At 40.5% G+C, this 27,868-nt stretch overlaps 1 protein-coding gene across 2 annotated transcripts in view; it reads right to left on the bottom strand.

Moving 5' to 3' along the window:
- The window catches only part of LOC147709244 (metastasis-associated protein MTA3-like), a 790,513-nt gene that overhangs the window by 98,365 nt on the left and 664,280 nt on the right, over nucleotides 1-27,868 (bottom strand). Inside the window, exon 18 of one of the 2 annotated variants that reach the window (XM_086927806.1) lies at nucleotides 19,938-20,092. The exons of the other annotated variant lie outside the window; for it this stretch is intronic. Coding sequence (XP_086783932.1) covers nucleotides 19,938-20,092 — 155 coding nt within the window. The remainder of the gene's footprint in view (nucleotides 1-19,937; nucleotides 20,093-27,868) is intronic. 2 annotated transcript variants of the gene reach the window in all.

Genomic DNA, 27,868 nt, shown 5'->3' on the forward strand with positions numbered 1-27,868 from the left:
ATCAGATCAATGGTTTTGCAAAACCGTCTTGCCCTTGACACCCTATTAGCGAAAGAGGGCGGAGTCTGTAGAATGCTGAAAGCGCAACATTGTTGCACTTACATTCCTGATAAAAGTATCGAACTAAAACAATATGTGAAAAACATAACTAATCTGGAAAAAGAACTCAAACCATTGGAGGTTGACAGTGCCTGGACGAGACTGACTGGAGGTCTCTCCTCTATAGGTAGTTGGTTTACTAACCTAGGTAGAAATCTTTTGTGGAAAATACTGATGCCAATAGTTGTAATAGGCGTAGTTGTATTGATCATTTTTATCTGCTGCAAATGCCAGAAGTGCAAAAAGAAATATACTGTGAATAAGAGGGGGGTGAAAAGAAATATTGATGATCTAGAATTAGAGGAGTTAAAGAGTGAAATTTACAAAAAGGTGAAAAAGCACCACTCTCATAGAGAAGCTGAAAGAAAACTCAACAATAAATTTGTTGAAATTCAAATGAGTGATGTGGATGAATGAGAAAAGTTGGCATCTGTTTCCTTCTATGTGGTGATGATAGTAAATATCATCAAAGAGGGGATTGATGGAGCTGGGATTCGCATGTAAGCGCCCTACTCTCATACAAAACCCTCGCCTAAACCGTATAATCATATTAACACCATTGTTCGTCATTTATTAAGTGTTTTCCCAAACACGCGGGTGTCCCCAGGATGCTTGCTTGTACGTCTTTTCCTCATAACTAACGAAGCTTGCACTAAACACGGCTGCTTCGCTGAAATTCAGTCTGCGCATGCGTCGGTCATACCCATGTGATGTGACGCACTCGTATTCTGGAGGGAATTTGTGCTCATGCGCACTGTTGCCAACATGGCCGCTTGTCTCTCACCACGCTTTCTGCTTGCTACTGCTGCTTTAGCCTATCTGTCTTTTCGCACTAAACAATAATGCTATAGTCATTATGAAGTAAGGGTTGGTTAGAATTTCATCATGGTATACAGTGTGATCAATTTTTTTGTGATTTTAATTTGTTCTCGCTTACTTTTCATGTACCGCGTCTCTGGGGCTGGGAAATCGGGAGCGGAGCCATACTTGAAGCTCTGCTGGGCACCGTCACATGACCGGAGAGGAAACTCCATTGCGCAGAAGCTGAAACAAGCCAGCTGGCTCCTGAAGCACAATGCGCCTGAGAACTTCTCTGGGAAAGCAAATTCTTACCTTGGACGATGCAACTCTGTTGCTACCTATTGTGAACTTTATTATGCTGTTGTATTCTATGCATGGGAACGTGAACCCAAGGGGCGGGTAGGAAAATTTTAATATTTGGGATGAGAAAGTTGAATTCTAGGAGGTGGTAATGACCGCACCACCTCTCCTGACCAATCATAATGTGGGAAACTGTCACTTGCAACATTAGAGGGTGGTCTAAGGGCCCCCAAAACAGTATAATTGCCCTAGTTTAGCTTAGGAAAATTGTCCGACTTGTCCGAGTAGCAGACCTGTCACTGACCCTACGAACTCTATAGGTGCTCAATCCGAAGTGCTGCGGAGCACTCTGTCCATACTTTCCACAAACTCCTAAGGGGTGGAAATAATCCTAAGTGCTGGCGAAGCACTTTGCTGGGAAATTCGGAAAACCCAATCGGGGTTACTGGCGGATTACTTGCGGAGAGGGGTAACGCTGGCGTTGCTTCTGAAACTGTGGGTGTTGGTCGTACCTTGGGGAGCCCAGTCCTGATCCCAAATCCTGAGGGGTATCCTGTCCTTACTGTCCGTGAGCTGTACCTGCTCGCATTCTGGCATTCCTTCCTGAGGGTCCTTGTCCCCGTCCTTCCAACTGACCCGTGGCCAGGGTTAGTCTTCTTTCAGAACTAGGTAAATATCAACCTGTGGGTTTGCGTCTCTCTCTCTCTCCTTCTCGTCTTCTCTCTCTATTTCTTAATAAAGCACTCTTGCCTGTGATATTGCTCTATCACCTTGAAAGCAAGTTATATGCAATTGTTTTTAGAATTGTTCCACTTCTCTCCCCTCCCTTAGAAAATTGCCAAACTGTTATATTTTATTAGTATGTTCCAATTTTTCCCTTTCCTTTAGTATGGTTGCGGTGAACTTAGTAAAATAGTTTAAAGCACTTAGGTTAAGTACATGTTCTAGGTCCCATCCATATCCTATGTCCTAGTATAAAGTTGCAGTGACTAGCTCTGTTCTAAAAGTCCTACCTTTTAGTCTTCCCATATACTCAATGGTCCTAGTGTTAATCTATAGCTATTTTATGGTGTTAATTTTGATGTTGGATGCATTGCTCTGCCTATCACTTATTGCCTTGTCGTACTCTCTTTGAACTTTATATAAAGCTTTGAACATCCTCAGGTGTCTGTGGTCATTTTACAGAAATTGTGGATAAGTATTGTACGGATGATAAAGAGAATTATGATCTCAGGCCTGTCTGCTGTTTCCCTGATAGCTCCAGATCTGTCATAAGAATTGTGCCTGTGGTAAGTCAGGTGCATGGTAAGCAGAGGTGAAACCAAACCTTAATTACTCATAGCAGCGTGCAGGAGGAGAAACCAAGTAATACTCACCCGGTTCACCAAATTATTAGTGTGGTATTGAAAATTTGCACGCCGGGGCCCAGTGCGTCTAAAGAATTGGTAACCACGGTGACCCGGGAGGACTGCGCGCTCTATCAAGCCAACTAGCTTTGGAGTCACTCTGGTGGTCCTGGTTTAAAGAAGAAGGTCAGATCCTTTACTCAGGCAGCAGGACAGCAGAGTAGCAGTCCTTCTAGCTGAGCAGCACAGCAGGTCTTCTCCACTAGCACAGATGTGTACTGAAGAGTTGGGTCTAAGAGTCCAATATTTATACCTGGGGCCCACTTTGAAGTGGGAGAATGTTCTGGAGGTCTTCACCTCATTGAGGCATCAGGCATCCTCTACCTCCCAGGCCTGGGCCCAGTTTGTCTGGGGTCACAAAAGACTAGTGTCAAACCCTTTGGAGGTGTGCTCAGGCAGAGGCTTTCTGATATGCAATTATGGAAAATGGCAGCTGCCTCCGTTCTCCAACTCAGAGTGGCCCATCCTTCCAACACCTATCTTCCCTTCATTTCACTGTCTGGGAGCAATACACAAAGACCAACTGCTAGTTAATCCTACTGATGTGACTTTAAATCAAACTGTTTCTTTAAAGAGCGCTTTTAACTACTACTCTTTAGACACCAAACTCAACATTACTACCTGCTTCCAAATAAAAGGATCAGGCCTTGTAGGAAGCCTTCCAACACCTATCTTCCCTTCGTTTCACTGTCTGGGAGCAGTACACAAAGACCAACTGCCAGTTAATCCTACTGATGTGACTTTAAATCAAACTGTTTCTTTAAAGAGGGCTTTTAATTACTACTCTTTAGACACCAAACTCAACATTACTACCTGCTTCCAAATAAAAGTATCAGGCCTTGCAGGAAGCCTATTTTGCTAGGTCGAAATAACAGTTTTGACCCCAAACACAGGCTGCAATGGCATGAGACATGATCAAACATCAACTCAACTAGGTGGCACAATCAGAGCTGCAGCCCCACTAGTGTGATCAAGGCTTGGGTCCGTAACTTTTAATTAGAGTTGTGATAAACCTTAGACCTTTAATTCCAAAGTTTTTAAGCTTTATTTCGCTTATTTTTGATATTTCACCAAAGAAATTCATAAATCAATAGAGCATGTCTTTTCAAAGAAACGCAACATTAGTATATCGCACAATTCAAAAACATTTGAAATAGAGCTATATACAACATTTACATTGTGTAAAAAAAATTGTGAGAAAAAATAATAATAAATGGAACGTTTTTGCAAACAAATAATAACAACAAATCAATAATCACAAGACAAACATCAATAACTCGTGTGCCAGCCTGAAATTAAATCAGACCTACATTCATAGTAACACCAGACGGACAGTTACTCATTTTCGAAGCACATGTTTCCTGTCCTGCCTGTGAGAGGATGGAGATACCTAACCTACTGGTGGGTGTTATCAGAAGCTGCAGAGGGAAATGCGGGATTCTCTTCAGGACTTGGACTTGGTATTTTGGCTCTTAGTTGCGGTGTGGAGTTGTTCTACAGGAACTGGTGTCCAGAAACATTGCTTCAAATCTTATATTGTGATCGAAGCTTTAAATGTATGTGACTTGTGGGACGACTCAGTGGTGTCGGTCCATTATCTTAAAATTGAAAAAAGCCTTAATTGATGTGGACGCTTTTAAATAACAGCTGCTCCCAAATCGTATCTGTTTCCTGTAGATCTTTCTCTATACTGTGAGAAATATCAATCCAACATGCTACTCTGCTTCCAAACCGGTCTATCACAACTCTAATTGAAGCAGCCCCAATAGTAGCATTTAATGTACAGGCCCTTGGCACATATAGTACACTTAACTAGAATCTTACAACTACATTAAATATGTCAATTTAGTGTATATAAAGGTTTTGTTTGAAGGAGAGGACACAACCATTAAGCACTGGCTAGCAGTGGTAAAGTGCGCAGAGCCCTAAAGCCACTAACATTTTTGTCAGCAAAAACAGGAGGATGGAAGGTTAACCACACAAAAGATGTCAGATCTCACAAAGAATAACTTTCAACAGCGCATTGATCAAATCCAAATGACAACCATCTTTAAATAAAGCATTTTCCAATATCCACTATGTCTAAGCGTCTTCCCAAACAACCTTCAGGTCACGTAGCTAGCAGCCATAAAATAAACCCCTAGAGGGTGCTGCACTGCACTTCCAGCTGTTGAGCTAAAGCCCCAGCCTGGGTAGTGCTTGAAAACCTCACACATCAGCTTAAGGGGGTCATCTTCTTTTTGACCCTCTTAACTTAGGGGTACCTTTAAGGAAAAGTTCTTGGTGTCTCTTTAGGGGAGCAGCAGCGCTTCTGCATCTCCCCTGCACTATTTATTCCTTGTTGGAGCTGGGCCCTGATGTTCTGGGGCCATTAGAAGCAGCAGCAATCTCTATGTCGACATCAAGCCCCACAGGGCATTATAGGGTGCGACCCCTGGAGTGTGAAATGCTTAATTAGTTGCTCTGGCCACTTTCTTTTGCTGTGCCGTTTTGCCTCGTACCTCATGGCTTGCCTTACTCTTTTTGTCTCAGGGATTTTGGTTCCACCAAGGCACCCTGTGTGCTCCTAAAGTTGGGCACAGTCCAAGTAGCCCATTCCTAGTTGTCCCACCAGCTTCCATTTGGCAGCCTCTCTCCCACTGCCACGGGAGCCGGCAGCTCTGTTCTCCCCTGCCAGCTCCTGCAGACAGCTCGCTCAGGATAGTAGGCCCATCACATATGGAGAGAGTGCAGCAGCACTTTCCCATCCTTCTTGAGGCTATCAAATGACTGGAATTGGGTATCCTGGGCCTCGCCTCTCTCTTTTTTGGGGGCAGCACACCAGCGCTCCCCTGTCCTTCTCTTCTCTGTCCAGGCCCGGAGTCATAGATCACGGACCCTGCTCATATTCTTCGGGGGAGTGACTGTGCTCCCCACATTCCTCCTGGTGCAATGGAGCACCACACACTCCATGACAGCACAGGGGGTGTCAACATTCAAATCCTTTACCCTCCTGTACCTTGGGCCCTGTGGCCCATAGGCATCATCCGTAGCTCATTTTGCTTATGGCAGAAAGCCCTAGCCACCTGGAACACTTTCCTTAGATAGCTGGTTTCACTCGCTCCCAGTCCAGTTTTTCCCCCAAATAGTCCTTAGGAATTGCAAATGGTCCAGCTTTCCTGGTCCTGGGGAGAGCACCACTGGTCTTGGGGTCAACGGCAGTCAGAGTCCAGATGGATATCAGGGGTTCCTCCTTCCAGCTGTCCATGACTGCTGCCTCCAGTCTCAGTGTCCAGCAAAAAGCACAACCAAGAGACAGTTCTTCACCTTGTGCAAGGCTTTTTAAGTGGGAGCAAAAAGTTCTGGAAGCCAGGGCACTCCTGGTGAATTCTAGGGTGCCACACCGCCTCTCCATTCCTGTCCCAAAACTCCTACACAGCATGCTGGGACAATTCAAAATGGCATCACTCAGGAGTCAAAGTTCACATCTCCTCTGGGAGCCTCAGCTCTGCCCGTCACTGACATCACTAATGCACTTTCCCAATAAAACTTAAACTGGAGCCACCTGCTATGTTGGCTCGAGAGGTATGGGCTACCTCCTTTGTTCAGTGGGTTTGGGCAGGCCCATCCCTGGTGCAGAATAAAAGCTAATTGGTGGATCCATGTTCTTCATCCCCACCCCTTTCCTCCTCAAGAGATGAGAGAAGCACTGTCACTTGCTCTCTTTATGTGGGGCGGACTTTGTTCCTGCTGCTGGAGAGAAATGTAATTAACACAGCAGGGTGACAAAAGGCCTGGGATATTACCCTGAGCTGAGCCAGAGAAATATGTCTATCTTGCATGACCCATACACTGTACAAATATCTTCGTGGAACTCTCAAATTTCGGTTTGGCATACACGTTCCACTCCATTTTGATAGACCACTTGACCTGATAGGCCAAAGGGAAGTGAAACGGCGCTCTAAGGCAGTCTTCACCCTATGTGTATAATGGAGTGCCACTTCAGACAAGACAGTAAACCAAACCCTATGAGTGTACACTAACATTATGACACTACCCTAAGTCAATATCCAACCCTGCAGAGTCCCCTCTGCTTCAGGCTACCCGTGCGCTGTTATCGGACCACTTACAACAGGAGTCTTTCACATGCAACCCTTACATGTGTGCATACATGTGTGCACATGTTTTTACCTGTAACCAGTCAAATACCCCTTACCCTTGCTGCGTCACAGTGGCCTTATCTTAAAAAGTTGATACTGGTAGCAACCACTCTCAGTCCATTTACTATGAGTGTACTATGGTGAGCCACCAGTTGTGAGGCTCACCTACAGTATAAATATAAAAAACAGGTAAACAAAAAACAAAACACCTGGGCGTGAGTAGAATCTGCTGAGGCACAGCACAGAAAGGTATGTTTGAAAAAAAACGGGCCACCGATCATTAATTTGTGTACATTCGCCCTCGCGGGCATTTTTCCCTTTCTCCCCACCACCATCCTTTTACCGCCATGTTTCATTTGATACATCCATACGGCGATCTTACCCTCTTCCTCGTTGTTACTTTGGAAACACTAAAATCCCACTCATCAACAGGGTTTGACTACAGGGCTACCCCATTTAAAAGAGGTCCTACGTGGAGCTGATCCTCTCCTAAACTGGGGTAAGCTCAAACATATTAATGAGAATCACTGAGAGAGTATTTGTATTGCTAAAATCACAGGAGTGAGAGTCCGGGCGCATTTCAGGTGTGTCTTTGTTCTTGTGTGTGAGTTTTTTTGCAACCATGACTTAAAATCTTGCACCAAAGAGTACATGAGAGTAGGATGTGGGACATGACCGCCACTTTTAAATGTACACGCTACAGAGTATGTGGTGCGTGTCTGTGGAAATATGCTATAGTCATGTGCATATTCCCTTTGGTTTCACCTACAATAGAATTGTTGGAACACGGTGGTACGAGCACAAATGCATACTAGATTTATGCAATTGTATATCCAGATACAACAAAGGGTGTATTTTTGTTTTGTTTCCCTTTGTCTTGGTTTCCCCTTACAGATGGAGTGAATACTGGCGACAAAGGTCTCGTTTATATAAGGAGCAGCTTTCTGCCCTTATCGCGGGATAGTATACGTACATTCTCTTACTAACCCATTTTCCAGGGGGTCACGCCCTGATGAAAGTCCAAGCACACGGCTCTGGCCGTGTGAAGCTGGCCAGAGCCGGGGGAAAGTCTTTCCGTCTTTTGGCGGCTAGGCTGTGGAATTCCCTCCCTGCCTATGTTCGCCATTTGGATGGTCTGCTCCCCTTCCGTAAGGCCATCAAAACCCTCCTGTTTCCTGCCTAGACTGTGCCGCTGCCTTTGCCCTGCTTTTTGCCTCTAGCGCCGGGACGCCCCTTTGTTGGGGCAGCTGCGCGCTTTATAAAATTACGTTATTATTATTATTATTTATGGGTCAGCAAGGGACAGAAACATGTTGGCAATAGGGTCTTAGGACCATAATTTCCCTACAGATCCTTAACTCTTTGTTTTTACTATCATTGCCAGATTCAAGAATAAAGGGAAACTGGAATCTGACATTGATTTTTAATCTTTATCCCCCTGGCCAAAAACTATTTCAGTAAGCGCTCCCTGAAATACGGTCGAGCCCACCCTGACTTCTAGGCGTCAGGGTGTCCCAATGATGAAGCATGACACCACTAGGGTGTGTGAGGGAATAAAATAACAAAAGGAATTGCTTCCTTCCCCACACACGAGTGGTGCTAAAAACGTCACGTACCACCCACCTATGATTTGTAGACTATTCTAGTTAGCCTAAAAACCTACCAGTGGCAGACTAGGTCACCTTGGGAGTACTTTTTGTGATACTGTGTTTAGCTTCAATATAGACATAAAGTCTCAGTATGTTCAGGCTTTTATCTGAACGCACACCCCACACCACCTTATTGCTAACCATATGTAGAAATTCCTGGACTCAAGTATGTCATTTTACTCTCCAAGCATCAATTCTGATTAAAACATGATTTTCCGGTTAAACCTATTAAAACAATATGTAGGGAAAGGTCACTTTTGTATTTTTAGATTGATGCTTCTGTTGTATGGATTTTCTGAATACTGGGGCACTGCCATCAAAAGCCCAGTGTGTGTACGCTGATCCCTAAAAACATTTAAAAACATTTAGAATTGACTAATCCCTCATTGGCATATTTATCATCCCTTTATGCCCCATGTTTATGTGACTATGTGTAGCCACGAGCCTGTAATTAAATGTTATTAGTGGACTGCAGCACCTATTGTTCCACCACTTAAGTAGCAATGCAAAATGTGTATAGTGTGCAGTGTTAAAACTGCAGATTGGACCTGGACATTTGCCAAGCCCTGGCCTTCCTCATTAATACTTATATGGTACCTTAAGGCAGGCCTTTAAGACAGATAGGGCAGGGTGCACGGTATTTAACAACTAGGATATGTGTACTTAGGTTTTACTTGTCCTGGAAGTGAAAAAGCTCCAAAGTAGTTTTTTACTGTGGCAAGGCTGGCTGTCACATAGAAAATCACCGGGTTACACTATACGACCTTAGCATATCCAAGTTCAGTTTGGGAACAGATAGAACCATTATTCAAAGAATTAAATTAGTAGGAATTTAAAATCCAAACTAATGGTAAAGTCAGACTTTAGATTACTAGTCTAAAAATGCCTCTTTTAGAAAGTTGGCATTTTTCTGTCTAAAGCCTATAGTAGCCCTCTCCGGGATAATTCCTAACAGTCACCTGGAAGCCTATTGGGAGGCGTAAATTGCTCTCAGGAAAGAGAACAAACACCCCAACAGTTATAGACATTAGCCTAAAATATAGTTCCTAAGTTGCTTACTGTACTCTGGTCTATACTTAGAACAAATGATGGGATGAAGCATTGAATTCAAATACAGAACTATACACAACCTTTCACTCAATTAGGAACTAGCTCCACTCTATCCATATCGCATTGATTTTATACCATATGCTACTGCAATTTGCCATTTGATCTTTAAATGGCCTTATTCTGTGCATGTGAGATGTCAGAGTTGACATCTCGCATTATACATAGAAGTGTTTTCGCTAATATGGATTGCTAACTTCTTCCTAGTTATGTTAATGAGAGGACAACAACAAGTGTTTGAAAAAGAATACACGTTTTTAAAGAAAAAAAACTCAAATTGTATTAAATGACAATGTTTATGTTTTAATCAGAATGGATGGCATAAGTAATTTGTGTATTATATATATTCTAGAATTTGTTTCCTGTCAATTATTCAAGAAAAATATGACTGTAAACAAGCAACTTGGACATTTCCTGTTCATTTACTTAGTGAAATTTTAGCCAAAACCAACACGAAGAAAGGAACATTCCAGTGTCTGAACTCTAACAACTGTAATAGTGAATAGCAGGCAATGAGATTACAAATCTCCACAGAGGAAAATAGATATATTTACAGGAGAGAGTCACCTGCGATACCGTAAACTATAAATATTCTAGGTAGTCTCTCTGTGGACTGAGATGCGGAGAAAACAGAGAGAAAGATTAAGTACAAAAGTAACATAGAAACATATGGACTCAAAACACTAAATCACCTGTGGCGTTTCAATTTTAGAAACTTGACAAAATGTTACACAACTAAGGTTCCTGGTATTGACAATTACTTGGAAAATACAGGGGAGTGGCAATAGAAAATTTCTTTTAAAGGTATAAATTGATGGATTAAAAGTTTTGATTGTTTGCAGCCAAGAGACCACATACACAGGTTTAATATATTATGATTTCTCTGAATATATCCCTATTTATGAACTTCGATCAAGGTTGTTCTCACCTTACATACTACAACAGAAACCAAAGACAGACAATGTTCTGCTTCAACTGCATATATCTGCTGTCACTACACATTATGAAAAGGAACAGCAATGAGAATAAGAAACCACATTTCAAAGTGCATTCTAATGACATAAAAGCTAGTTTTGCATGGATGAAAATATCCACCAGAATAGGACACCTCAAACAAGCAGGGTACAGCAACACTGAGACTTGAACACAGGTCTTACAAGGGAAGACTTGATAATGGTTTGAAAAACCCTTTTCTGGGTGCCGCACGGCGAAGAATATACCATAAGAGCTCAGAGTCAGATGTACTATGGGTAAAATGTACCAAACAGCCTTCTTAAATTGAAATACATCCAAGAAAAGGGGTGAATATATAGAATCTACAACATTTTAAATATTTCTGTCAGCACTCCAGGTGTGGTGAACACATTGCATACACTTCCAACAGGTTCATGTTTCATGATACAGTTATTCCTTAGGTGAAGGGAAGGTCTGCCCGAAACTGTACAACAAGAGAAATTATAGTAGTCAGAGTCTCACTATAAGGAACAGGTGAAGCAAAACAAAGATTTGTTTTTTCTGCATTCTAAGGGTTATATCTAAAGAATACTTGAACACAAAGGGTAATAACCACAGCGTAAGTCTCTGTCTCCTGCTCGCCACATCTCCGCCAGCAATACTAGCTAAACCAGGTTGGGCTGTTCAAAACTAAATGAATGCTTGACTGGCGAACAATTGTACATTGGCGTGCTCAATTTTCAATTGAAGTTGCATTTTACTGTTGTCTATTAAAATGCCTTTTTTGTCATTTTCAAAAGCGAGCAAAGAGATAGTGAGGGGAATGAGCAAATGTAAGATACTCTTTGAAAATGTTACCCTTTTAACAAAGGAAAGCAGAGGAGGAGAGAGAGAATGTGAGTGAGAGAAGTAAGGCCACAGGGATGGTAAGAATATGTATACCCTGGCGACAGTCCACCAACAGACCCCGACCCTTGAGCTACTAGGCTGCAAACAGAAGGGAATGTGGAATAGTACAGCTAACGTTCCAATATCATTCTGTGAGATATCTCATGAGTGCTGAGTGGTGTACAGGCCCATCAAACTATATTTGACATAACTGGACAAAAGACGTAGGGGTTAAAGCTCTATATGAAAAGAAGTTTCTGATAAAGGTAGTGGCAAATATTACCACTAACATATTCTCTTACATAGTTTCATGCGTGTAATTTGTGCTCGTCAACAAAATATCACTGTAATACCAGTGCACTACTAATGTTGTCAAGGTATTTATAAAGTATTGCAGAAAGCTATTACTGTGAGGTAACATTATGAGTGCACCAGTGCAGGGTTTATTAATAGTGCACCCCCAGAGTTAACACTACTGAGGGGCTCCATTATCACCAGAAATGCTGAATTAAAAGGGATTACAAGTGTCACCCTGAGAATCCCTTTAGAAATGAGAAACTGCAAGATACATCCATAATTCTTGGTCTTATTCCCAAGGTAATTCCTCAGTCTGCCTTGCAGTGATTCCAAATGAGTTTTGCACTTCCAGCAGCCACATTCTCCATGGGAAACAAGAGAGGTCCACAGAGTTTCTGCACACCCTGCAATTCACACAAAAGGCATTATGGGGCATTTGTAGTCAAAGGTTTGTGGGCACTTTTATGTTTATGACTGCCATGTGGCTGCCTTATATGTAATAACTTCAGCCAGTCCTATCTTGTAGTCAGTATCACTTTGCATTCATGGGTTTGTAATATTCTTTTTACCACCTGGCACTTGTTACTTTATATTTTTGGGGGCAAATGCTGAACACACACAGCTTATTTCACTGTAATCATTCTGTGAGGCCACAGCTCATCTCACAAGCACCTATTTCCATTTGTGAGGTGCAGTTGGAATGGAAGTCCCTCCCCTTCTCAACAGTACCTCTCCTAGGTGGATTCCTGCTTGGGGATCAGTGCAAGAGGACAACTTCTGTGCAGGATTTCACCTCACTAGACCACCTTGGACTTTTTCATCCGGGGAATGTCCCCACAACAAGGGCATATGTTTCCCCTCCAACATAGCCCTATATATTTCTTACCGGGGGGGGGGGGTTGCCCCCAAGTAACCAGACAGGCTATTTGCAATACCTTGGTGGAAGATAGTAGATTTTCCCCAATCTGCCTACCAAAGGGAGACAGAAAGCACCACTAGGCAACAGGGAGTACCTTTTCTGAAATCTGTCTGGTGTAGGGTTGGCTCTTTTGGCATCAGGCCACAGTCCACCAGCCTGTGGACCCAGACAGTCTTTCAGTCCCTTGTGAGGCAGACAGGGAGGTTTACTTTCAATCTTCCCACAAAGGGAACATGAAGCAGTCAACAGAGACAATCGGAGAGAAGTTTTTACCATAATTTAAAAGTATTTATTTTCAAATCTTTCGTTTTTTATAAACAAAATTAAATATAAGGATTATGCCCACAGAATTCTATATTTCTAATTTCATTTGTTTTTATCAGACAGGCTAGGCAAAGGGAGCCTTCAATTCGAAATGGCATGGCAGATTAAAAGTAGCTGACACATGACTGAGTATCATCGAAGCGTACATTTTGGGTTTTTAAGGGTTAAAAGACTACCTGAAATAAGTCTCTTTTTACATAACAATGACATCTAAAAGGTGAAATTTTGGAACCCACAAACCCATTTAGTTAGGTGAGCGAGTGACCCACATAGATTGAACAATAGTATTGACTACTGATACATGTAGCAGTTTAACATTATCCGTTTTGACTCAAAGGGTGTCTCCACTCTTTGTGCCGAGAAAGGCCCTGCCTGATGTTCAAATATCACATTTGATTATTGGAGTTGAAATGTCCACAAATATATGTGTCTGTCTTACTTCTTTGGGCTGCCATTTGAATAAGAAACGTAAGAACGATCCAGCCTTAATTGATACATACTGGATAGTAGACAGATTGAAGAAATATGGTTTAACACCTTGTATATATTACTCACCCTCCCTAGTTTTGTTGTGGAAAATATCTAGTCTGAGATTATATACTTATTCCTACAAATTGAACTGCTTTTTGTTGTTTCTGTGTATATGTACTCTCCAGATCTTGTTTGGCTGATGGAATGATCTTCTGTGTAAGGACTTCTTAATAGCCCAATAATTAAAATTGAGACCACAGAAATGCACTTTCAGTTGCTTGCCAACACATACCCAGGTACTGAGTAACATAAGGTAGCCCTATCCTTTGTTGTGCTACTGCAAACACTAGCGTATCAATAGCTCAGGCATACTGTTAGTCACACAAGGTATCTCATCCAGTATAGTCTAGACAATAGAATCCTGCAAATGTTGTCAATAAATCTAAAATGTTAGAACTTTGTTAGTTACTCATCCACGATGAAATGACTGGACATCCACATAGGCTGACTCTACACCTTGGGTCAGCATAGAGCCTTGTAGCTAACCCCCCAGGAGGTTGGTAGCATCTGTAAATATCTGAAGCTGGATGGTGGTGTCTTTGTGTAAGATTGGGGGGGGTGGGGTCTTTCAAGACCAAATAATAAGGCACTGGTGGCCTGTCTCCATATATTTTAACGCATGAATGAACAGCAAAAGTTCAACTTTTGAATATCTTAACTAAGTTGATGTTTTTTTCCAAACTTAAGGCACAAGACCAAGAACGCAGTTGTAACATGCATCCTGATTGATAAACTTGTGTTGCATACTAGCTATACGAGATTGACTTTACAAAGAATCCAACCCGGTCCACATTTCAATTGCAGCTATTTTAGTCTCTAGGATATCAACAACTATCTGTTTCCTTCAGTAACCGTACAAACGGTTCCTTAAAGTAATGCAATACCGATAACATCCTGATAAAATTATATGCCCTTCCTTTCATAGGTTGTTTTCATTATAATATACAAATATGTTTTCCAGAGTTATGTCTGTTGCCATAATTGAGTCCCTCTGTGAAGAATATCTGTAGCTCTAATGTAAAAAGAGCCCACGACCTCTAAGATTATGATATTATACTCATAAGAACTCCAACCTCAGCCTCTTTTCACCTCTTGTGACTTTCCAAATAGTCCAGAGTAAAGTAATGTTACTAACATGCAGTAAGGACTGTGATGAGCAAGACGAACATACTAGATACAATGCAGCTCACATTTCCAACTGAAGATGTTTATACAAATAACAATTTTAAATTTAAGAAGAGACAAGGACTTTGCATCTGAAACATTTAATTTGTTCTCATTACCACTTGCTGCTGAGCAATTTTAACCTCCCAATGTGTAGGAACACTCCTGTCTATTTTATTGTTTGCTTTCAAGATATTTACATTTATTTCACATACCTGGGAGTCCTGTTTAACAGTACTGGCACTTAGGGGCAGGCTGTTAAGAGCAGGAGTCTTCTTTTCATGAAATCAATTGCAGCTCGTAAAAACTTTTCAAAAAAATGTGCAGAAGACCCCCCGGAAATTCTCTTAAAAATTTACTAAGCAAAGTGTGTTAGTGTGGCCATTATTGGGTGGGAATTTGAGGTTTTCATGATCCCTCCCCATCCAAGTGATTGAAAAGTTTTTTCAACAAATTATATTGGCTGTTCCTGCTAGAGCCCCATTTTTAATGGTCATTGTGAGTTAGGGATACCATATATCTCAGCTACCATCCGGGTACAACCTGTGCTTCTTTGGCACAGAGTTTGGACTTCCAGCAGTACAGGCCTAAATCAAGAAATAATAATGGACTCTATGAAGTTGGATCATACTTGAAGGATCAGCTTGTTAAAGTACATACAAACTTTATGCATGATCTAGGGAATCTAGAGTATTATACATCCCCAGAGTCACTGAACGGTGTTAAACGGAAGGAGTTTAAGGCAATCTGCATGGCCCACCTGGAAGCAAATAGGTTGGTAATGGAGATTAACAAGCCTGCGGTCATCCAACATCAACTGACCATAATCACCTACAACATCCAACTGTACCTCCTACGCTGTCCGGGGGGTATAACAGGTATGTTTGAACGTGCTTCAGGTTTGGGAACTTTCACTGACTAATTAGTTACCATGAAATAAATATATGGTCCAGTGAACTATGTCATTGTCCCTGTGACGGTATCTCCCCACAGACAACAATTCACGTGATCCTATTCTGCAAATTATATGTTAAGAAAAGAACCAGATGGATCTTGCACCTATTAAAAGCAGGTGGATGGAGACAATGTCGACCGGCCTTTTTATATTCACAACAATTAGAAAATGACTACTGCATTGGAGTTATGGTTGGTTTCTTGAAAAACATACTGATAGCAAAGAAAAGGATTAATGTTGGATTACTGTACGATAGTAGAAATTTAATAACTTATATTATGTAGGACTGTCTTATTTACCATGTTACAGCGATAACATTCTTTGAATAAGCCTAGTTGTATATAATGAATTATTAGAATTGTGTACATATGTATTTTATACAACTCTATGAAATGACGATTTTAAATATGTAATGGTGAGCATATGCTATTTTAAGATGTTTTTATAAAATGGTATTTTATATGTTTTTATCTGCTTGCTTTTGTGATTTTATAAGACTAAAATCGAATAAAGCTCTTTTTGATTGCTTTGATACATTTATTGTGATTCTTTAGTGTATTTGCTGATAAAAATATAAACCTAAAATTTCCATTCCAACATAGCAAGTGGGTCATTTTAAGGTTTGACATACTGACATTTATTGACACAATCAAACATGTGTGGAGAATCGAAACTTAATTATGAAATAATGAAGTTCCCAGAATAAAAAATTGATGCAAATAAGAATTTTCCATTGAAAAGTAAGTACCGTGCCATTTTTACAGATTGAAAATGCTAAAAGACTGAAAACATAAACAACAAGTATAAAAACTGTGGAAAATCATAATAATGGATGTTGTTATTTTCAGTGAGTGAAATGGAAGGCAAGAAATTGAGCACTCAGTCTGGCTGAATAACTTCTGAGCTTAAGTGCTTTTGTAGTCAGTTCAAACAAATCACCAGCACCTTTCCTTCTTACACCTACGCTATTAATATTTTACAATAATGGCAGCAATTAGAAAACGTCATGCTGGAAAAAGTAAACTTTCTTGCTGAGAATGCACCTAAAATTGTCCTTTGAAAATATGAATAATTTAATCAGGAGAAAACATTCATATTAATTTAATATGTCAGTTTGTTAAATCATGCCTAGATTGTTAATGTGGGAGGACATGCTACGAACAGCACAACGAGCTTCCAACATTTGTAGATTGGAAAAACACTCAGGCTGCGTTCAGCAACTACGGCAATTTTCTGTGGGACGCTACAACATGAGATGTTTTTTTTCTAAATTGAAGATTAATAATCTTTTTGAATACTGTGACAGATAAGGACGAATATCTGTGATGTCTGGATCCATTTATTAAATTTCCAACAAAATAATTTCACAGAGTCAAATTAACTAGCTAAAACTTGCAGCTGGCTTCAATACATTTTCAAGGTAGTTTTGTGTTCCCAGATCAGCCCAAAAATCCAGGCATCATGTAAGGGTGGGCGTAGTTGGCGGAGTACCACTACACAAAATTCTGCAGAACTGAACACAAACTCTGTGCGCTCCACAACTCCGTTTGGTCTGATCCAATTAATAAAATAGAAACCTCACATACCCTTGATAAAACAAGAATTAACTCTATCTTTACATGCAAAAATGCATATAATCATCTCACAAAAGTGAAAATGGAAATACAGCAAGCAGTGAGAGACATGATGATTTTGGTATCCTCCCTAACCTAGGGAGAGAACCAAGCAAATGCCTTGAACGATTTGGTGATGGTACCATCCTCCTAGGACCACCCCAAGCACAGGTATGGGCAAAAATACAATCCCAACCAAAGGCCCTGCAAAGCATTGTGGGACAAGATTCTAGAGTGCAGTGACTATTATAGTATCCGATATCAAAACATTCCTCGAGGGGCAGGCTCTCCGGCTCAGCTGAGAGCTAATACTTGCCCTCCTCTTAGGTTAGGGGTGACCCCAAAATCCTCACTGCTCTTATTGCCTGGTATTTTTCAGAGTTCATTTTTGTGAATTGGTTATATGCTTTTTAGCATGTAAAGGTAAAGTTGTTTTATCAAAGGGTTGTGGGTGAAGTAGCTTACTCTGCTACATGGTGGAGTCGGAAATATTGCATGAATTCCGTGTTTTTAATGTAATGTGTAGATTTCGCAGCCTCCGCTAGCGGAGCTCATTTTCCGTGCTTAGCATTATGTCAGTAATTGGAGATAGTACAACATTTTCAAATGCGCATTAGCAAAGCCAATAGGTCTGGCCTTTTAAAATTGGTTTTGCCGATGCTTGCTTTCTTTGGCATTCTAGATGGCAAAACAATATTGCAAAAGCCTATCTTGCACTATATTATTGTCACAAGAGGTATTCCACTTTGATAAGAATTTGATGATCAATGCAATGGTTTTATAAGAGTAGTCTGTGGACTCACGATTGCATAAAGTTGTTCTTGTTAGACAAATAAGTTATTCCAATATTGTAGAAAGTGAATATATGATTATCAAGAGTATAGGTGAAGTATATGATACTAATGCATACCTTTCATAATAAAATCCCTTATATTGAATGTAAGTAGAACCACAGAAATGTATTGCATAGCAGTGTCTATCTTCCTTTAACAATCAATATACAGTAACCCATAGTTCTGTTCACTGTTACTATATCAATTTTAGTGTGCTACAGCTCAAAAGAAATATGATGTTTTATCTCAAAACAGAGATGGGAAACACAGTGTGTTAGCAGGTGTATCATATACAGGATCATAAGTTATTTTCCACTATAAATCTACTGAAAATCGTCCCTTGCTATTAAATACCCGCACTCCTGCATTACAGATTAAGCTCAGCTGTGCAACCAGGCAGTGTGACAATATGCAGTGCCTTTGTTTCCTCTTTTGTCCCATCCCTGTTTCTGTAAGACCGGTTGTGGGTAGAGCTGTTGATAGAGCCGTGTGCAATTCATGTAATAAGGGAAATTTCAGCACAGGTTTGTGAAATTCTTCATAATTATGCAAAACACACATTTGTCATTTCACAGTGTATTTTAGAGCAAAATGCAACCTTGCATCCATTTTTGATGTGATAACGCAACGCAAAAGCACTGAAAATAACAGATACGTGTGTTCTGTAATTCGGTGCATTCCTGGTAAACTATTACCATGAATGGCACATTTGTGGTAAATGTTTACAATGAATGAGGCGTAATTATGTGAAGTGGTGTAATAACATTAAACAACCATAATATAAAATTCCCAAAAGAACACAAAGTATGCCAGTGTACTCTAAATTTCACCCAGACCTAGGTGCGGGTTCTACGAAGTGTGGTAACTTCTATTGTTTCAATTGGATATGAATTGAAAGGTGAGAGATAATCTTGACTTTTCCATGTGTAAGAAATGCCAATCCGTGGAAAAGCTATGTGAATCGAGAGCATGTCCTAATCTATGAAATTCATCACAATTAAATTTAGAGTAAGACATAAAAGGTCTAAAAAATGTTCTGTAAATCAGTAATGGATATTTAGGAGTAATTCACACCTATGACAGGACTAAGATACAATTGATCACCTAAAATGATTTTGTGAGATGGGACCCGATATGTTTAAATGTGGAAGCCACTACTATACAGATCAGTGCTGTGATTGTGCCTTAATAAAAAGTTGTGATTTAAGTACAGGGTAAATACACTAAAGGGGCACAGGGATACATAAACCTTGTATACTTTCCAGCAATTATTGTTACTCTGAGTCCTGTTCTTCCTTGGTGTGGTTATTACTTTATGAGGGCAAGTCCATATCTGAGAACCAGAAAACTGTGCTGACTTCTTTTTTCTCAATCTAAATGTATGTTTGTGTGTTTCCCTGAAAACTATGCATAAGCTAGATGTTTCTCTTGTATCTTGAATATGGACTTAACCCTCTCAAAGTAAGGATTGCATTAAGGAAGAGGGACATGCTGGAAATCATCTAGCACTCCTACAAAATAAAAGAGGTCTACACTCATACTCATAACGACTAGAACCTTAACATGAGGCTATTGGTTTGCATGTAGGACATACTATTGTCTCTTACTACGTTGTGATGAGCAATCTAACTCCCCTAATGTGGGAGGTTTCGTTTTATTTTATTTTCTGACCTACTGGAAATGAAAACACGTTTAATTTATGGAAATCATTTAATTTAAATTTTGGAATGAAAAGCATTTAGTTTAGTAAAATTAATTTGGACTAATAAAGCCAACATAAAAATGTGCTAATTAATGAAAAAAAACTTGCTTGGCCGGACTGAATGCATAGCATAGCCCGAACTCCACTCTCACATAAATGATGTTCCCCTGTTGCATTAATCACTAAAGATTCCTCTTTTTCTCATATAAATGGGGAGCGTCTTTAGCGAATAAGGCCCTGCATGATGTCATCATACCTCGTCTCTTCTGTGGCAATGAAGAAACCATCATCAGGAGCATCAAGCCAGTTTGGTCTCAGTCTCTTGACCCCTGAAATGGTGCTTTGCTTAAAATTGCTTATGCCAGCTTGCACGGTCTTTCCATTCGTCAAATGTGAATGGTGAACAGCATGCTGCAAAGAGAATAAGAGCAAAATAATAATGATTTACATCATATTGTGCTTCTTATGAAGTCTTTGATTATTGGATCCTAAAGTCACCTATGAAATCTACCCAGGGGACAACAAACCTTGTAATGAAACCCAGATTCCGTCCCTTAACTCATCTGCCTCCCTAAACTTCATTCCTTAGTATAACTCCTCCCAGTCTACAACAGCCACACTGATCCTACTTGTAGGCTGAATAAACTCAGCAGCATTCAAGGGTAATAAAAAGCACTCTCAAGAACTTGAAAACTTTGTGCAGATTCCATCAAGGATTAAAAAGACAATGCATTTGTAAATTAACTTAACCAAGAGAATCTAGCCCAAACAGAACTCAATGGACCAACCACAATGGTCAAATTTGTCAATCACCCCTTCAGGTACAAGTAAGATAGTCCAAATAGGTTACTGCCTTTAACAGTCATCTTAGAAACCCCAATATCAATTAAAGTGGAACCAGTCTTCATTCCAAAAGCCAAAAGAAAATGTCGATTTTTCAAAGCCTGGTGGGCAGAAAACTGGATTTTATTAAAGACACGGAGGCTAAGGCTATGCAAATCTCCTTTAATTGTCCGCTCACAGCAGCAATATTTGAAAGCATTTAGAACTTTTAAAAATATTCTAGTCAAGTATAAGTACAGTAACATACAGCCATCTTCCTTCTTCCATCGCTGTGAACAAGATAAATCCAAACGTTGAACTAAACTCCAAAAATGAATACTCCCCAAATATTACACTAGATAATTGTATCCACACTCCTACTAATCTGAAAGAATATATACACAGTATGTCATTAGTTTACCTGTGTGGGTATGAATTCGGGGTGAGATAATCTTAGCCTCTGTGTCTTTAATAAAATCCTGATTTTATGTTAGGACACGGAGGCTAACTTTAATCAAGTTTAACAAATTATCGATTGCATTTGCAAGAGGTCTAAAATAGCAACTTTTAAACATATTCTCATTTGATCAATCTGCCGGCCTTTGGATGTCTTGCAAGCCACCCCCAAAAGAAAAGCTTTTGACCCTGATGCACCTCTAAGGGAATGCGCTCCGAATTTAGAGACATTGTCTGTCATCACGTCTTTCACCTATCTTGCTAAGGTGCAGGAAGAAATTGCCCTATGAGGCCATCTGCGTGAAATCTACAATTCCTCAAACTTTCCGTTCTTTACTCGTACTCTTTCAGGCATTTAACTACACAAAGCCTTTCACTCCCCTCAAGGTAAGGGTAGAAAATAAAAGTAGATAGAGCCTTCATTCTACTTTTAATGTAAAATAGACACCCACAGGTTGATATGCTTTGCTACGGACATCCGAAGTTCCTACATCCAAAGTCCGTCTAAATAACACCAGACCAATTAGGATGGTCAGTTTGTAAGGAATGTGTTTCAACAATAAAATAGAGTTATCACCCCAAACAGCTAAAACCTTTAAAATGTCCCTATTATCCCATAAAGAAGTGTATTTCTCTGTAGGTGGATTTAGAACTCGTATGCTGTGCAAGATTTTTCTTGACAATAAGCTCTGACCTACAGATATGCCATCTAACAAACAGTGACCTGCAGCTATAGTTGATCTATAGACCTTTACTGTTCTGTAGGATAAACCTGATGTAAACAACTCTGTTAAGTACTTGGACTAAATCAGTTAAAAACAGGATCGAAATCCCGTCAAACACACCAACAAACCCATTTGTTCCAAGCCAGTCGATATGCTTTCCATGTTCCATATGCCCATGACTCTGATATGAGACAGAAAACATTTGTGGAAAGCCTTGGGATTTCCCATTGTCTCCTGAAATCCTTCAAGCCATCGGCAAAAGTAGGCCCTCTTCTACTAGAGGATGGATTTTTTTCTCTTGTCCTAGGAGTACATCCCTGAAGGTTGGTACCAGCATAGGAAAGTCTATTGTCATTTTCAACATTATCTGAAACCAAGTCTGTGATCTCCAAAGTGGGGTTATCAATACAACAGTTTACCTGCAGTGTTTGCAGAAGATCTCTTCGCACGGTGGCAAATGATAGGAAAGCATTGGGTGTTAAACCCTTCCAATCCTGCAGAAAAGCATCTAATCCGCAAGCATGTGAGTCTGATTTCCAGCTGAAGAATTCCATTACCTGGGTGTTCAACCTGTCTGCAAAAGAGTTCCATTCCAAAGGACCTCGCCTCTCTTGAATATTGAGAAAGACATGTCTATTCAATCTCCAATTGCTTGAGTCCCTGAAGTTCCATGAAAACCGATCCGTTACACCATTGCTTAATCCAGGAATATATTTTGCTGCAAATGATTTTCATCTGCTTAGACAGTAGCCTCAAAAATCCTTGCTAAGTCTGCAAGACCATTGAAATGAGGACCACCCATCTTGCTGACATACCTTACATCTGACACGTTGTCCATCACATCACAGATCAGCTCATTATACCCTAGCTAACAATTCTAAGCAGTTGCTTTGTAACTCCCTTTCAAGTTGTCCACCAATCCCCTGTGGAAGAGTTCTGACATCTCGTTCACCACCCTTCTAAAGTTGCATCCAATTCTATGACCATCCCTGGTTCCTCCCCACAAACCTAGCTTCTCTCCAACAGTTGAATCGTCAAATTGGTGTGTTTCAACACTAGTTCCCTGCACTGTCCCAGGTAAATGATCGCTCTGAGCCAGCTCACTACCGGGTGCATGACTTTGGTAAAGCACCAAGGTACTGAAGAAAGACCAATGGGGAGCCTGTAAAACTCCCTAAGCTTACCCTTCCAAGTGAAGCGGGGGTATCTCTGATGTGGGGGCCAGCTTCGGATAGTCAAATATGCGTCTTTGAGATCTAGTCGTGTTTGCCAGTCCCCATTCCTTAGAATATCCCATAACAAGTAAATCCCCTCCATTTTCATGGTAAACCACCCATTCATTAGTTTTTTTCAAATTCATCATTGGTCTCAATTCTTCCTCTTTCTTTAGGACCAGAAAAATATTGCTGATGAAACCTGCCCAGGTGTTGGAGGCCTCCCTGATAGCCCCTTTTGCTAGTAAGCCTTCTACCTCTTGTGTCACCAAGTTAGAATTTTTCACGGAAGATGTTATTTCCCGGGGAGTTTTCTTCTGAACAGGATTATCTATAAATTCTAGCTTGCATCCCCTGACAGTATCAGAACCCATGGATCCTGCGTTACTATTGTCCAATTCCCACAAAACTGGGCTAGCCTGCCCCCTACCGTTGCAGGGGTATCTGAAAGGTCTCTTGAAATATTTACCTGCTGAAAATCCTCTTTGCCTCCGATCTTCTCTGGAGGTCATGCTGCGGAATCTCTGCCTCTGCGGATAGAACCCTTGGTAGGATCCAAAGCTATGTTGTACAAACCTGTTGCCATGTCCCAGAATGGGACTGGATATAGGGTTGACCCCTCGTTCTCCCAGCCCTGCCAAACACCTTGTCTTGAAATACTCTTTCAATATCCTTTTGGGATTTTTGTATCAAACTAAAACCCCCTACATATTTAGCCATTTCTTTAATAAATTCATTCCGAAGGGATGGCCGGGTGAGGAAGGGCCCCTTCTTTACTTGTTAACTCAATTTGCTAGGGGTCTGTTTTGATGAGGATACTCTTTCTCCTTTCATTGGAGAGGGCTGTATTGGCATTTCATAGGGGGCAGACAGTTCTTTGAGCCCATCGGTGCAATTCTTCAGGCTCAAATTGAAACTTGTTAAGATAGGTGACCTCCGCCATTTCAAAGATCTTAGTGAGAGGTCCAATGATGACTAGTAGGCAATCTTGGCATGATTTCAAGCCCCTATCAAGCACTTTTCCTGGATCTCTGCTCACTTTATTGATAACAACTACCACTTTGGGATTCAAATCGGAAGTGAAAGCTTTTTTGTCGGGGAGGGAGGGGTGGGACACTCGGATATAAAGCAAGATCTCACCTCTTTGAGGATTTCCCTTCGTAACCAGTAAGTAACATGCTGTGAAGGTGCCCACTCAGGTGACAAGGGGTGTTTAATCAGAAGGGGATCAAACATATCATCCCGAGGCCATGGATGCCTCCTCAGATGTCCCCTTTCTCCTGACCTCAACAATTTCATGGTTGGAATCTAAATCAGATGCACAAGAAAGGTCAGTTTCAAGTTCACAATCCTCTTCCTCACCATTAAGAGATACAGGGACAATAGGGCCTTTTGCTTGCCTGTCAGCAGTGGCAGTAGCACTGAATCCATTGCAGGTTACCTCCGGTATCAAATCCTCCTTTGTTACCATTTTTAGATTGATTATCACCTGGTGCTCTATTCCTTTGGGATTTCCCCACTCATACAGAACACAGTGGCTCATCAAAGGTATTAAAACTCTTTTCTTTTCAGGCAAACGTCTCCAGTTTCCTATTGAGGGTTTCCTCCAACGACCCCATTAATTTCCCTATTTCTGTATTTCCCATATCCTCCATCTTTTATTCAATTCACTTTTCTAGCTGTTTTTCTGACATTCTGCTAAACTATCTCTACCAATAGGGTTATAGAGCAGTAGTGGAATTCTAATTTTAAGGTTGCCTTATCAATAAAAGTAAAGAGGTCAATTAAGGGGCAGCTCAGCAAGAGAAACAATCCAGGTGAATGTGGTGACTATAATTGCCAACTGTTTCTGTGATTGCTAATAAATATGCCAAAAGAATAAAATGGCTGCCCTCATTGAAATCAATATGTTATTGACCAAACAGTTAAGGTGGCACCCAATGTGAATGCACGCTGTGTCGTTAGCCCCCAGGGTGTATTTCGTTAAAGTTTATTAGGTGTGGCGCATCTTACCTTGAGCGCCACACAGAAACTGGAATGTGCCAAAATAGTATAAGTGGTGCAGGCACCTAATTAGGGGTGTGCGGCACCATGGAGAGTAGGACTATGTCTTCTGTGTCGGCAGGGAGAGACACAGTTGCATTGGGATCCACTGATGCTTCCTGAGCAGCTCAGAGACACGAGGCCCTCAATGTGGAGGCTGGTGTGTTTCCCGCAGCTTGAGCAGCCAGGAGCGAGCTGCGAGCACAGCCCGCTCCATGTGCATTCATTGAAAAACACTCCGTTGAACCGCTCTCCCCATGCCATGTGAAGAGTCACTAGAGGTAAGGGCCAACATAAAGTGAAGCCTGAAAAGAAAAGGCAGAACAAGAAAAAAATGAATGTAGTGAACGAGCTGAGAAGGGAGCCCGAGGGTGAAATATTTCACTCGCAAGCTTAAAGTAAAAAAATTAACAGCATCCAAGTCACAATCAGTGTCCAAACATTCCCTGACAAGTAAGTTTACACATACAGACAGAACAACAAAAAAATCAAGTTCTTCTACAATGAGATAGAGAGACAAAGTAGAGAGCGCTTATCTTGTGTGCAGCAGCGATAGAAGAAGGAAGATGGCTGCATGCTACTGTGCTAAATACTTGGCTAGAATGTTTTAAAAAGTTCTACATTCTATCTATTTTCGCTGCTGTGAGTGGGCAATAAAAGGAGATTTGCATAATGTTAGCCTCCATGTCCTGACATAAAATAGAAAACATCACCTCAATGTCGATAAATCAGGAGGCTCATTTCAAGTGAATAGCTTCTTGTCCTCATCAGAGAGGCATATTGCCATTAAAAAACTGAACATAAAACATAATTTAGGCACCAGCATATTAAGCAACAACTGACACTCTATCAAAAATAACCTAGCAACATTTACATTTCGAGGAGGCAAAACCAAATAATGCAGATAAGCTAAGAAAACACAAATAAACTACAGCAAGCAAATGTTCAAACAGAAACAAAACTAGCTCAGGCATGAACAATCATAAGATCTTTTTTAAGTTTCATCACATTGTTAAACTTGTTTTAATTATGGGATTACCCGTTAGCAAGAGCCTTGTGAAACCATAGCACAAAGTCTCCTATCCCAAAATAAAGACTAATCGAATCAGGCATAATTGTACCACAAATCTGCTAATCAACCACCAACACCCATTACTCACATTCCATCCACCACAATGTCAACACCTGTATAAGCCAAATTCTGAGGAAGCTGGTGATTTCTCAAGCATTCAAACGATTCATTGTCTCCCCAATTTAACTCCACCGATGCATTCAATTGCACCACTACAACAGCTCCTCCCTACATCATTGAAAGTTTTAAAGTCTTGGTAGAGAAAATGGCAATTCATGCAGGGCTCAAATCGAAATCATCATCCCCTACTTGCATAATGTCACCAAGGTATACCTTGGTGGGAAAACATTATCCAATCACAAATTCTTCCTAGCAAAACAATTGGGACAAGACAGGTCTACAGAGACTCATGCAATTGGTATTTTTAAGAGGGCATTATTATAGTTCCAATATGTCTCTTTTAATTTTTCTGATGAATGGTATATCATCATTGTTCGGTACCTGGTCATTTCTCCAGCATAACAAACCATCCCATATCAGTGAAATCATAAATGTGAGGGTATAAATGACCAAAAAATAAAATGTTTCTTCTCATTCTTACTCATCAAGAACAGAAATCTAAATTGGCCAATACCTTTAAAACTCTATTCTTTAAATCAGATCCTGTTCAACAATACATCACCCCTTTGCATATCATTTGGAAACACTGGATACTCCAACATGATGCCTGGATACACTATTGAATCAAAAAAGGGCCACGTTCCAAATACAGTACAAGTGGCTAGAAAATATTCAGAAAATAGGTTTTTAAATTCAATTGCTGATGTTGGAGCACAAATCAATCAGCAAGAAACCTAAGAAACCCTTCATCAGAAAAGACTAAAAATTGTTAGTAATGTAAACAGTCACCTAGATTATTGTAACTCCTAAAACATTAAATTCCCCTTTAAGTACATGACTCACCTATAAAGGCATTCATTATGCAGGGACAACACTTCAGATGCAGTAATACTGCTCCTGAAAACTCTCAAACCAGTTGGTGAGATAATTTCTAGGATCAGTATTACTGCACCATTACAAGATGTCCCCAATTGAATTGGGAACTACGACAGAAATCTGCGTTTTCACACACATTTCCTTTAGTTAATTCTATTTGGCTTTGCCTGAATAAATTTGGCCAGAGGAAATCCAAATGTGGGAAATTCTTGCAAACATTAGAATCACGATTCAAGCAATAACTCCTGTTATCAGCGAAATCGGGTTTCCAGAAATTATTGGAATGAGATCAAGTGAGTGCTACGAGAGATAAAACCCCAGGACCACACCTAATTGACTTAGAAAGAAAGTCCATATCAAATCATCACCGAGTGTTGCATGCACTGGTAGCTACTTCCCGGAGCCCTAGTTTTCCTCATCAAAAAGGAACATTCTGTATTCTGAACCATAAACTATGGATTTCTGGCCCAGCACCAAGAGGATTACAAAAGTCCATCTGGCTTCTGAAAGACAGCTTGCATTTCTCTGTTACAGGCTCAAGCCTTAGTGCAATAACAAATTGCATTTCATAAAATGATTTCAATCTAATTGTTTGACTAAACCTACACATAAAGAATTAAACGACCTCTTAAATGCCTTTTAGAATTATAACATACTCTATCATTCTTTTTCCAAATACCTATAGCCAATACAATATGTATTACTTCATACAAAACTAAAAAGTGATACAAGATAAATAAAATGTGTTTACTGAAAGTGCCTTCATGCCTTGCTGTTTGCTTTCATATCACAAAGAGGAGATTCCGTTTTGTAAGCGGATCTAGGAATAGGCTAAAATAGGAATAGGCTAAAACTTTGT

The sequence above is a fragment of the Lissotriton vulgaris genome, chromosome 6 (assembly GCF_964263255.1).
Source record: "Lissotriton vulgaris chromosome 6, aLisVul1.2, whole genome shotgun sequence".
NCBI classification, from domain to species: Eukaryota; Metazoa; Chordata; class Amphibia; order Caudata; family Salamandridae; genus Lissotriton; species Lissotriton vulgaris.